The following is a 12649-nucleotide window of genomic DNA, read 5'->3' on the forward strand; positions in this document are numbered from 1 at the left end:
CACCCCCAAATTCAAATTCATGAACTTGCAACAGCTGGCACATCTGACAGCTTGTGCAACTACAAATGAATCGGTCCCATTATTATAGCTAATATTACAACAATAGCATGTCTTGGTTCTATGAAACATGAAATCAATGTTACATGATGAGCAGAAACAAAGCAACCTCAGCGTTTGTTTCCAGGCCTTCGTTAATCAGCCCTAAAGTGACAGTTCACCCAAAATTACTCATCCTCATGACGTTCCAAACCTGTAAGACCTTCGTTCATGTTCAGACAACAAATTAAAATATTTTTGATGAAGTCCAGCTTTCTGAACCTGCACAGATAGCAACACAACTACCACGTTTAAGGCCCAGAAAGGTAGTAAGGACATCAGTAAAATAAGTAAGTCAACCTTAGTTGTATGAAGCTATGAGAATATTTGGTAACGAGAAAACAAAAATAACAACTTTATTCAACAATTGTGCATTGAAGACTGACACAGAAGAGAAGAAAAGTCATTATTTTTTATTTCTTTGTGCACAAAAAGTATTCTTGTAGCTTTACAAAAATAAGGTTGAACCACTGATGTCACATGGACTATTTTAATGATGTCTTTACTACCTTTTTGGGCCTTGAACATGTCAGTTGTGTTGCTGTCTAGTCTATGCAGGGTCAGAAAGCTCTTGGATTTCATCAAAAATATCCTAATTTGTGTCATTTGTGAACAAAGCTTACGAGTTTAGAACGACATGAGGGTGAGTAATTAATGACTGAATTTTCATTTTCGGGTGAACTATCCCTTAAGCATCTCACCAGCACTGGAAAGCTTTTCTAATATTGATGCATTTCCTAGTTCTTGCCTAATCTTAACCCTTCTTTTTCCAGTTATATTCCTCCTATGTTACCTTTTCCTTTTTGGTAATGAATGCTGTGGTATTGTTGTTTAACATCACTTTCTAGGTTCAGTTTTAATAAACCAGAATATCAGAATGAAACCATTTACAGTAGCACAAACAGCAGCAAATCTTATTATTCACATGCTTAATTTGACAGCCTTATTAATAATGTAACATGTTGTATATGCATACATTATTGATTGAACAGCAGTAAGCTCTGTCACAGTGAGTCAAAACGATTTACACAATCAAACTTTTCTCTATCACTGGCACTGTGCCAATTCTCAAATTAACATTCATGTCAATGAATCATCACTGCAATCGTTCCAGTTTGTACATGTCAAGGTTTGTTATCTGACCAAATGACCCACAGCCTGTAGATGTTAATCAACACTACTAGGAAGTTCTTAATGGTAAAGAAGACCAGCATTTGATGAAAGTCATAAAAATAAATCATAACTGCAAGTCGGACAACAAAGAAGGGGCCGTCTTGAAGAAAAATAGTTCCCGCGATGTCCCATATATCCGTCCTGAACTTGGAGATGAGAGAGTTATCCTGGCTTTCACAAAAATCCACAGGTTTGGTGTTCACCACTGAGAGATGCCAATGAAAAGCAGGAAAAATATTTATAACAATTAAAGTTTATTGTCGTTCTTGGTTATTGTTATGCATATGTTAGATTTTCCATCTGTAATTAATGTCATAATCAATTTCAGTTTTTTGTGTATGAAACAACAACTATGGAAGATCACATACCTGAGAAATGCAAAGGAAACTGTAGCATGCTCAATGTCCAGACCCCAAGAATAACGCATACAAATTCTATACTTTCCTCCCTACAACAAGAAACAGAAAATTATGAAATATTAATGTCTGAGAAAATATTGTAATACTACTCTGAAACTCTGTGGAGTTCTGTTTTTGTATTTTATTTTTACTCTTGCAAAATTGCAAAAATATTTACAAAAAAAGGTAAAACTGCGATGTACACTACCAGTCAAAAGTTTGGACACACTTCCCTATTAAAGAAAATGGGGAAGTGTGTCCAAACTTGCATTTTTTTTTTTTATTTTTTTTTTGTCGTAGACTTTCATTTAAAAAAAATCCAAGCAGCATATAATAAACAAAATAGTACAAAAAATAATAATAATAAAATAAAATAAATAAAACATCAAATAATACTATAACACAAAATAAATTACATTCAGGGGGAGGGGGGTCAATCCATATAAGTTGACAAAAGTTTAGGGCACTTTTTGTTTTTAAATGTTTTATGGATTGAAATCAAATTCTGAAATCATTTGATTTGTTTATTGATAATTATACATTTTTGGATGTTAAATGACAAGGTAATAACAAGGTTTTGAGATGACTAATTACAAAAGAATATTTTCCTCCTCCTGTTAATAGAAAGGTTTTATCTGAGAGGTTTTCTAAAGCTGACACTGTTAAAGTTAGAACTAGATATCTGTCATTTCCTTTGCTACCTAAAATGAAAGAAGTACACTTCAAAACAGTCAATGACATTTACCCATGTAATGAATTTCTTAGAATGAGATTTAATTTGGACAGAAATGTATGTACTTTCCGCTTGAAAGATATCGAATCTCAGGAACATCTTTTTTACAGTTGTACTATTGTCAAATCCTTTTGGGACAGATTGTATGAGTGGTTGAAGACGAAAAATGTAATACCTGGCTTTGACTTTTGACTGGTAGTTTAGGACGATTTTGAAGTTAGAGGAGAAAATGAGATGGGAGTTTTTTCACATACCCTAACTGTCATGAACTGGAATACACAGAGTTCACACACAGCTAGACAAGACGAGCGCTTGAGGTTAAAAAGTATGTAAATAGTACAATTTGTTAGACCCTTCTTCCTTGGCTGGGATCATTTAAAGCCCTTTGAAGCTGCATTTAAGCTGCATTTTGGAAGTTCAAACTCGCAGGCACCACAGAAGTCCACTATATGGAGAGAAATCCTGAAATGTTTTCCTTAAAAAAACATTTCTTTACGACTGAAGACAGAAAGACATGAACATCTTGGATGACAAGGGGGTGAGTAAATTATTTGTAAATTTATGTTCTGGAAGTGAATTTCTCCTTTAATGTGGCCAAAAAGAAAGTTGAAATTCTGATCATGTAACTCAGTGAGATCCTTATGACTAACACTATATCTCCCAATAATTTGTCTTATTAAGATGGCTTTTAAATGCTTCACTTGTGATCAAAGCTCTATTGTTTTTATTATGGGGGGCAAAATATACAATGAGATGTAATACAATGATGACTGAGAGATGAACATGAACGTTCTTCAAAAGCCTGATGTATCATATGATGCTCAGATTTTAATATGATTTTTCTTCAAAAAAAAAAAAAAATTATAAGCAAGTAAACCAAACATTCAGTTCAGTAAATGTTCATCTAGAAAATGTACTGATGTTAAAGGAGAAGTTCGCTTCCAGAACAAAAATGTACAGATAATGTACTCACCCTCTTGTCATTCCAAGATGTTCATGTCTTTCTTTCTTCAGTTGTAAAGAACGTCTCAGGTTACGTATGTAACCCTGGTTCCCTGAGGGAACGAGACACTGCGTCCTGAGACACTTTGGGGAACGCCATTGGCGGGCCGCACTCTGAGTCATGTCCAACGTCCAATGAGAAACGGGAGTGACGTCACAGGCGCGGTGACGTCATCGACCAGGAAGTATATAAGCACGTGCGTTTGAAGCTGGCGTCGGCTTATAGGAATGAAGCGGGCGCAGCAGGGATGCGGGAATTATGGTCCGAGACGCAGTGTCTCGTTCCCTCAGGGAACCAGGGTTACATACGTAACCTGAGACGTTCCCTTCCGGGAACTCTACACTGCGTCCTGAGACACTTTGGGGAACGAGGTATCAACGCCCCCATAATTTCCAAGGCCCTGCCCAGTTTTTGTCTGCTAGGCCAAGAGTGGAAAAGTTGTGTCTTGGTACACTTCAGCCTGGGAAACTTGCCAGGACATGAGTGAAAATACATCTCTGTCTGTGGAGCCCACCAGACAAGAGGGAGAGAATGTACCTCGGCCCTCGGGCACACGAGGTTAGCATAATCCAGTGTCTGGAATACTTACCTGATGAGACACTATGGAAACTCCGCCTGGTGATCTTGCCAGGACGCGAGTGATAATGCATCTCTGTCTGTGATCAACCACCAGACAAGAGGGATAAATGAGCCTCGGCCCTCAGGCACACGAGGCTAGGGTTCTCAACCGCTGCCTGTCACAAGACCAGTGCAGGGGGAGAAAGGCTCCTCGGCCCTTGGGCACACGAGGAGAAGTGGTAGTCCTTTGTCTGCGCTACGGCCAGAACAAGAGGGACGCAAGAAGTGCCTGGTGAACGTGCCAGGACACTGGAATACATCTCTGTCTGTGATCAACCACCAGACAAGAGGGATAAATGAGCCTCGGCCCTCAGGCACACGAGGCTAGGGTTCTCAACCGCTGCCTGTCACAAGACCAGTGCAGGGGGAGAAAGGCTCCTCGGCCCTTGGGCACACGAGGAGAAGTGGTAGTCCTTTGTCTGCGCTACGGCCAGACCAAGAGGGACACAAGAAGTGCCTGGTGATCTTGCCAGGGCACTGGAATTCATCTCTGTCTGTGATCAACCACCAGACAAGAGGGATAACTAAACCTCGGCCCTCGGGCACACGAGGCTAGGGTTCTCAACCGCTGCCTGTCATAAGACCAGCGCAGGGGGAGAAACGCTCCTCGGCCCTTAGGCACACGAGGAGAAGTGGTAGTCCTTTGTCTGCGCTACGGCCAGAACAAGAGGGACGCAAGAAGTGCCTGGTGAACGTGCCAGGACACTGGAATACATCTCTGTCTGTGATCAACCACCAGACAAGAGGGATAAATGAGCCTCGGCCCTCGGGCACACGAGGCTAGGGTTCTCAACCGCTGCCTGTCACAAGACCAGTGCAGGGGGAGAAAGGCTCCTCGGCCCTTGGGCACACGAGGAGAAGTGGTAGTCCTTTGTCTGCGCTACGGCCAGAACAAGAGGGACACAAGAAGTGCCTGGTGAACGTGCCAGGACACTGGAATACATCTCTGTCTGTGATCAACCACCAGACAAGAGGGATAAATGAGCCTCGGCCCTCAGGCACACGAGGCTAGGGTTCTCAACCGCTGCCTGTCACAAGACCAGTGCAGGGGGAGAAAGGCTCCTCGGCCCTTGGGCACACGAGGAGAAGTGGTAGTCCTTTGTCTGCGCTACGGCCAGAACAAGAGGGACACAAGAAGTGCCTGGTGAACGTGCCAGGACACTGGAATACATCTCTGTCTGTGATCAACCACCAGACAAGAGGGATAAATGAGCCTCGGCCCTCAGGCACACGAGGCTAGGGTTCTCAACCGCTGCCTGTCACAAGACCAGTGCAGGGGGAGAAAGGCTCCTCGGCCCTCGGGCACACGAGGAGAAGTGGTAGACCTTTGTCTGCGCTACGGCCAGAACAAGAGGGACACAAGAAGTGCCTGGTGGACCGCCAGGACACTAGAAAACATCTCTGTCTGTGATCAACCACCAGACAAGAGGAACACAGGCCTCGGCCCTCGGGCACGCGAGGCAGGATATCACACCTCTCGCCTGGAGGACTGCCAGGTCGAGAGGGTAGAAATCCTTTTCCTCCATAGAGGAAAGCGCCTAAGCACCTCTAGGCCTAGCAATGCTAGGGCTGAAGGACGACTGAGCCAGGAGTGACTCTGAGGTCTAGTTCGTAGAATCTGACGAACGTTAGAGGTGAGGACCAACCCGCCGCACTGCAGATGTCCTGGATCGGGACACCTGCCATCAGAGCTTTAGAGGCTGCAATGCCTCTAGTTGAGTGAGCCTTGACTCCCATCGGGGATGGGAGACCAGAGGACTCGTAGGCAGTAGAGATGGCATCAATGATCCACTTACTGATAGTAGGCTTGGAAGCCGGGCACCCCCTCTTAGGGGGGCCGTAACAGACCAAAAGTTGCTCTGATTTACGCCACAGGGCAGCTCTGTGGACATAAGTGTCCAGTGCTCTTACTGGACACATTAAGTTATACTTCCTCTGGTCGTGCTCCACGAATGGAGGAGGGTAAAACGCTTGGAGCGTTATTGGCTGTGGTGTCGCTGATGGGACCTTGGGTACGTACCCAGCTCGTGGGTAAAGGAATGCTTTGGCCAACCCTGGGGCAAAGTCAATGTAAGAAGGGGCCACTGAAAGGGCCTGCAGGTCCCCGACTCTCTTGAGAGACGTTAGCGCCAGCAGCAGTGCTGTCTTTAGGGTAAGCATCCGATCGGAGGCCTCCTCCAGAGGCTCGAAGGGAGGCTTACACAGCTCCTCCAACACCACAGCTAAGTCCCATGTAGGGACTTTCGGTCTTGCACGAGGCCTCAGCCTGAGTGCACCGCGGAGGAAACGTGAGACCAGGGGGTTCTTGCCCACTGAAAGGCCGCCATGAAGGGTGTGGTAAGCCGATATAGCCGCCACGTACACCTTCAAGGTGGAGTGAGCTAACCCAGCGGACAAACGAGTTTGCAGGAACTCCAGCACTGTACCAACCGGGCAGTGGACTGGGTCTAAGCGGCGTTCATGACACCATGACGCAAACAGGTTCCACTTTAGGCCATAAAGTTTCCTCGTAGAGGGAGCTCTGGATTGAAGGATGGTCTCAACAACCTCGGTTGAGAGACCAGCTTCTATGAGTTGTGCCCCCTCAGGGGCCACACCCATAACTTCCACTTCTCTGGGTGGGGGTGGCATATTGCGCCCCCAGCCTGAGAAAGAAGGTCGCTCCTGACAGGAATCTCCCATGGAGAGCCGTCGAGGAGGGCGATTATATCCGAGAACCATACTCGGGCCGGCCAGTACGGGGCTACTAGCAGCAGCCGTACTCCGTACCGGCGCACTCTTTCCAGAACTCCCGGGAGCAGAGCGATCGGGGGAAAAGCGTACAGACGAAGCCTCGGCCACGTCTGTACCATGGCATCCAGTCCGAGAGGAGCTGGAGGAACTAGAGAGTACCAAAGGGGACATTGCGATGTCTCCTGAGTCGCAAAGAGGTCCACCTGGGCTTGACCAAAGACTCTCCATATCTGCTTCACCACCTGAGGGTGAAGCATCCATTCCCCGGGCCTCAGCCCCTGCCTCGACAGGACGTCTGCTCCCACATTGAGACGTCCAGGAATGTGAACTGCTCTCAATGAGAGAAGCTTCCCTTGTGACCACAGGATGATCTGGCACGCCAGCTTGTATAAGGGGCGTGAACGCAGACCTCCCTGGTGGTTTATATAGTAGACCACCGCCGTGTTGTCTGTGCGGACCAGCACGTGACGGTTTCTCAGGTCTGGAAGGAAATGCTTCAGAGCCAGGAACACTGCCAACATTTCTAGGCAATTTATGTGCCAGGAGTGATGCTGGTCGTTCCATAGGCCTTGGGCGGAGCGGCCACTCATGACCGCTCCCCACCCGGTGAGGGATGCATCTGTCGCTAGCGTGACGCGGCGGCAAGGAGCTCCCAGCGCTGGACCTTGTAATAGGAACCAGGGCTTTTTCCACATGACTAAGGCACGTAGGCAGCGCCGCGTGACCTTGATCTTGCGGAATGGGTTCCCCCTCGGGGAAAACCCTTTGGTTTTGAGCCATCACTGCAGTGGTCTCATGTGCAGCAGTCCAAGAGGTATCACGTTGGATGCAGCTGCCATAAGACCTAACAGTACTTGGAACTGTTTGACAGTGAGTAGCAGGCCTAGCTTGACCGCATTTGCTGCAGTAAGGATCGACTCGATCCGAGCAGGTGACAATCGTGCCTGCATCGTGGTCGAATCCCAGATTACACCTAGATAAGTGGTTCTCTGTAATGGAGACAGCACACTTTTCTTGGCGTTGAGTCTCAACCCCAGCTTTTTCATGTGAGCAAGAACAACATCTCGATGTTGAGCCGCTAACTGTTCTGAACTGGCTAGGATGAGCCAGTCGTCTATGTAGTTGAGTATGCGGATGCCCTGGAGTCGCAGTGGAGCCAGAGCAGCATCCACACACTTCGTGAAAGTTCGGGGAGAGAGCGCTAGGCCGAACGGAAGAACTCTGTATTGGTAAGCTTTGCCCCTGAAAGCGAACCTGAGAAACTTCCGGTGTTGAGGAAGGATGGAGACGTGAAAGTATGCGTCTTTCAGATCTATCGTGACAAACCAGTCCTCGGACCTGATTTGAGACACGACCTGTCTGACAGTCAATATTTTGAACTTCAGTTTTCTTACTGAGAGGTTTAGCTGTCTGAGATCTAAAATGGGCCGCAGGCCCCCATCCTTCTTGGGAACAATGAAGTACCGGCTGTAGAACCCGGATTCTCTGTGTTGAGGAGGGACCACCTCGATGGCCTCCTTCCTCAGGAGAGTATTCACTTCCTGTTCCAATACCAGAGCCTGCTCGGGGCCTACCAGAGTAGGAAATACCCCGCTGAAAGGTGGCGGCTTGGCGCCGAATTGAATGCGATAGCCTTTCTCTACAGTACGCAGGACCCACATAGAAATATTTGGCAGTAGTTTCCACGCTGCCAGAAATTCTACTAAGGGAACCAACCTCTCGAGGCTGGTTTCTGGATTTATTTGGAGAGCTACCTCGGTGGCCTGTAACAGCGAACTGGCAGGATGCACCTGAAGTAAGCACTCTGGAAACCCCCGTGGGGGTGGCGAACTCTCTGGTTCCGCTACGTTTCCGGGCGGAAAGACCGGAGAAAGATGTTCGCGGGAGACTGCCGCGCCCTGTAACACCGGCAGGGTTAGCTGACGAATCTCCTGAGGGCCCCGAAGAGAGGTGGTCACCGTACTCCTCAGAGGCGGTGAAGCACCTAAGTCTTCGAGAGGGGCTGCCCTCATCGTTTAGCTGAGGTCCTCTTTGACTGAAGGACGACCCTCAGGTCCGGCCTAGTCTTAGAGGACCCCGGCTTGGAGTGTTGCTGAACCCGCCCTCTAGGCTTAGCCGGAGGGGTGCGGGTAGCAACACTCCTTTTCTGTGCACCCCGGTGCGAGGAGCTAGCTTGCGGCTGGGGCTGCTCTTCGTACTGGGGTGAATGGGGGGGCGGTTGTGGGGTGTCAACGCTCTCAACATCAACCTCCTCGGAGGAAGACAGAAGGAGCGCTGACTCCTCCTCTTGGAGGGAAGGAACCGCAGTGCGGGCTTCCTCATCCAAGAGGGGGTCATACGATCCGCTGGGTGAGGAGAGAGATAGGGGATCACCCGTCTCAACTCCCTCCAGCAGATCTACCTGCGAACCCCATGAGTGCAGCTGCCGCTCCGCCTCAGCGAAAGCGGGGCCAGGCCCACGGGGAACGCTAGTGAAAGCCCCCTCCTCAAAGAGGGCTTTCCGGGAACGGAGCAACCGCAGCGGCATTCGCTCGCACTGCGGGCAGCCAACCCCCTCAAGGGCTGACCTAGCATGCTCCGCTCCCAAGCAGACCACACATAGATCGTGTGTATCCCCACCAACAAAGAAACGTTGGCAGGGAGGGACACACTTTCTATGTGGCTGCTGAACCGCCTTAGAACGTTCGTTCTTAAAAGAACGTTTTCCCCCTGGTATTTTGCTCAAATAAAAGTAGTGCAAACTGGCACTAAAAAACAGCAAAATGCAGATCAGACAGACAATAACACAGAGCGCTCTCGCTGAATGACAAAAGCTGACGCCAGCTTCAAACGCACGTGCTTATATACTTCCTGGTCGATGACGTCACCGCGCCTGTGACGTCACTCCCGTTTCTCATTGGACGTTGGACATGACTCAGAGTGCGGCCCGCCAATGGCGTTCCCCAAAGTGTCTCAGGACGCAGTGTAGAGTTCCCGGAAGGGAAATTATGTTTTTGAGGAAAACATTTCAGGATTTTACTCCATATAGTGGACTTCTATGGTGCTCAAAGTTTGAACTTCCACAATGCAGTTTAAATACAGCTTCAAATGATCCTAAATGATCCCAGCCGAGGAAAAAGAGTCTTATCTAGCAAAACAGTTTTTTTTTTTGTTGTTGTTAATACAATTTATATACTTTTTAACCTCAAACGCTCATCTTGTCTTGCTCTGTCGTGTTCAAGACAGTTAGGGTATGTCGAAAAACTCCCATGTTATTTTCTCTCTCAACTTCAAAAATCATTTCAAGATCATCCTACATCGCTGCAGAGGTACCGACCCAGTGTTTGCAAAGGGAACATGCAAAGAAGAAAAAAAGGTAAAACAGAAGTTGAGGGAGAAAATGAGATGTCAAGAGTTTTTCGACATACCCTAACTGTCTTGAATTGAAAAAAAAAAAACAGTTCAGGCAGAACAAGACAAGATGAGCATTTGAGGTTAAAAATTATATCAATTGTAATTGAAAAAATAAAATAACGATAGTTTCGCTAGAAAAGCATTTAAACTGCATTTTAGAAATTCAACCTCGGGGCACCATAGAAGTCCACTATATGGAGAAAAATCCTGAAATGTTTTCCTCAGAAAACATACTTTCTTTACGACTGAAGAAAGAAAGACATGAACATCTTGGATAACAAGGGGGTGAGTGCATTATCTGTAAATTTTTGTTCTGGAAGTGAACTTCTTTAAAAGTTATTCTTATCAGGCGACAGAGAAACAATGTATCAAATATGATACAGTAGGCTTAAAAGGGCTAAATGTAACTTTCTGAAATTTAAACTCGCAACTGGCACCTGTGGCCAAAAAACGGAACTGCTCTTCCTTTCTGCTTTACAGCACGCTCCGCTGCTAAGAAGTCAACATTATGTTTACAGAGGTAAGAACAGTCAAATACATGTATTGTAGGCTAATTGCGGACTAGCGGTGATGGCAAGAGCGATCTGAAACGTTTAACATGAACGCGCTTGACGTCACATCCGCAGACAGCGCGCGAAAAATCCGACCCGACAGAAAATAGGAAAAATAGGATACAGGCTTATAGGTGCACCCACTGTGAGCTGACAAGGTGTCAGTATGCTCATGCAGGAGATGTTTGAGTCATAAATGGTCAAATATAAAGGCTATTGTTACGTTTATTTTGGGGAAAAAATTACATATAGCCCATTTAATAAAGAGTTAATAACACTTACCTAAATAAAACACTGCTGATAATTGAAATTGAAATGTGAAAATGTACTACGCAGGGCTTTTTTTTTTTGTCTCAAACAACACTTACTCCACATCAGCGAGCGTCTCACTGATGAACTCGAGGATATCAGCGGCTGTGCCTACAAAGATGAGCAACAACTGGGATATTTCATCTCTGGTGACGCCTCCTGCGATCGGTAGCAGCCACTTCCCCACTATCAGCAGGATCAGGACGATTTGTTGAAGGGCCAGGATCCAGTCATTGGCACAAACCGAAGACAAAAATTTCAGAGGGTCCTAAAATACCACCACAAAGTGAGTATTCAGCTGTGAAGTGCTTGCTGCTCACTGGAAGAACTGAGGTCACACTTATACAGCAAACCTCATACATTATGTGAAGGTGTGGTAACTTATGAACAAATAACAGCAGTTATAAACTCAGGTCTTGTTTGTACTAAAGGCTAAACCAACATTTGTATTTACAAATCACCCAAGCTAGACGTTGTTTTTAATGTAAAACGGAGTAAATAAACTATGTATGAAAGGCTTGTGTCTTCTTTCTGAGATCGGTGTAGTCTAGACTTCCATGGAAAAGTGTAAATCGGTGTAAATGGCAAAGAGGCAGTACCTGTCGACTCACACTTCCATTGGTGAAATTTCTCCATTCATCAAGAAATGCTTGAATGCTCTCAGATGAATCCAGATTAGTACACTGCAATAATTAACATTTTTGTTAAGACATTGATTATAAAATTGCTCTGGGATTCATGTAGTTTTTTAGTTTTCAGGGCAGCATGAAATGTGTTTGCATAAAAGAAAAAAGCTCAAATGTATTTCTGAAAGATGTATAACTAATTAAAATCCTATTTACCATTGTTTTCCTTTAGTATTACCTTAATATCACTTGATTTGTTTTTCTGATGGTGCAACTCAAGGATCCATATGGTTGGTATGATACTGATGAGGAAAAACAATATTGCTGGAGAAAACCTAAAAGGATCAGAGTTTGAGTCACCATATCTTGCGCTGTCAGATGTAAATTACACTAGGTGATATTTTAGGATGTTGACCCCAGGAAAAGTTCAATTTGGCTCTCGAAATTCTCACGCTTACAAAAATAAATATTGATGAGTCTACTTACCATTTGTAATCCTTCCCTTTTCTTCTTCTTAGAGTTAAAATCATTTCAGCCACGAGAGGTAGATAGAGGATAGTCAGAAACCAGTATAAGTTATTATTTTTCACCCATGTCACCCTCCATACACCAATGAGAGACACCAAAATAAACAAAGCCCTGGTGATTACAGCACAGATGAATTTAACAAGCATGATTTCTTTCAAAAGTTCAGGTTTTAGGCTGATTAATGAAGCAAGGAAATTTGTGGCTTTCCCTCTGAGCTCCTCTTGAGTCTGAAAAAAAGAAGCCCCTTTTACTTTTCTTTTTATTTCTCTCCTTCCCACCTTTTCTCCGCCATTTGGGCGGGACTGCTGATTTATTTTTTTTCGTCTGAGAAAGAGAAATACAAAGTATTTCGAGTATTTGACTGACGGTTTTAGCAGAAGCTAGTCAATAAAATACGACTTTGTCACTGTCAGTAATATTTTATTTTCAAGAACTGTTAACGTGAGATGCAATGAAGTCCAAAGGGTTATCTTGTTGATTTGAATAAT

General features: G+C 45.5%; 1 protein-coding gene across 1 annotated transcript; it reads right to left on the minus strand.

Moving 5' to 3' along the window:
- Positions 1–1220: 1220 nt before the first annotated feature.
- On the minus strand, positions 1221–12307 carry tmem26b (transmembrane protein 26b). The gene is made up of 6 exons (XM_073828843.1): positions 12120–12307; positions 11872–11968; positions 11607–11690; positions 11067–11275; positions 1638–1717; positions 1221–1474 (listed from the first exon to the last, which is right to left on the minus strand). The coding sequence occupies exons 1-6, from the start codon at positions 12305–12307 to the stop codon at positions 1221–1223; spliced, it is 912 nt and encodes a 303-aa protein (XP_073684944.1).
- Between the last annotated feature and the right edge of the window lie 342 nt (positions 12308–12649).

Source organism: Garra rufa, chromosome 22 (genome assembly GCF_049309525.1).
Source record: "Garra rufa chromosome 22, GarRuf1.0, whole genome shotgun sequence".
Classification (NCBI taxonomy): Eukaryota; Metazoa; Chordata; class Actinopteri; order Cypriniformes; family Cyprinidae; genus Garra; species Garra rufa.

Coding starts and splice junctions, on each gene's coding strand:
- tmem26b (XM_073828843.1), bottom strand. CDS start 12,307: ATGCTTGTTAAATTCATCTGTGCTGTAATCACCAGGGCTTTGTTTATT. Junction 11,691..11,871: donor ACAAATCAAGTGATATTAAG/GTAATACTAAAG, acceptor TAATTATTGCAG/TGTACTAATCTGGATTCATC. Junction 1,475..1,637: donor GTTTCCTTTGCATTTCTCAG/GTATGTGATCTT, acceptor GGCATCTCTCAG/TGGTGAACACCAAACCTGTG.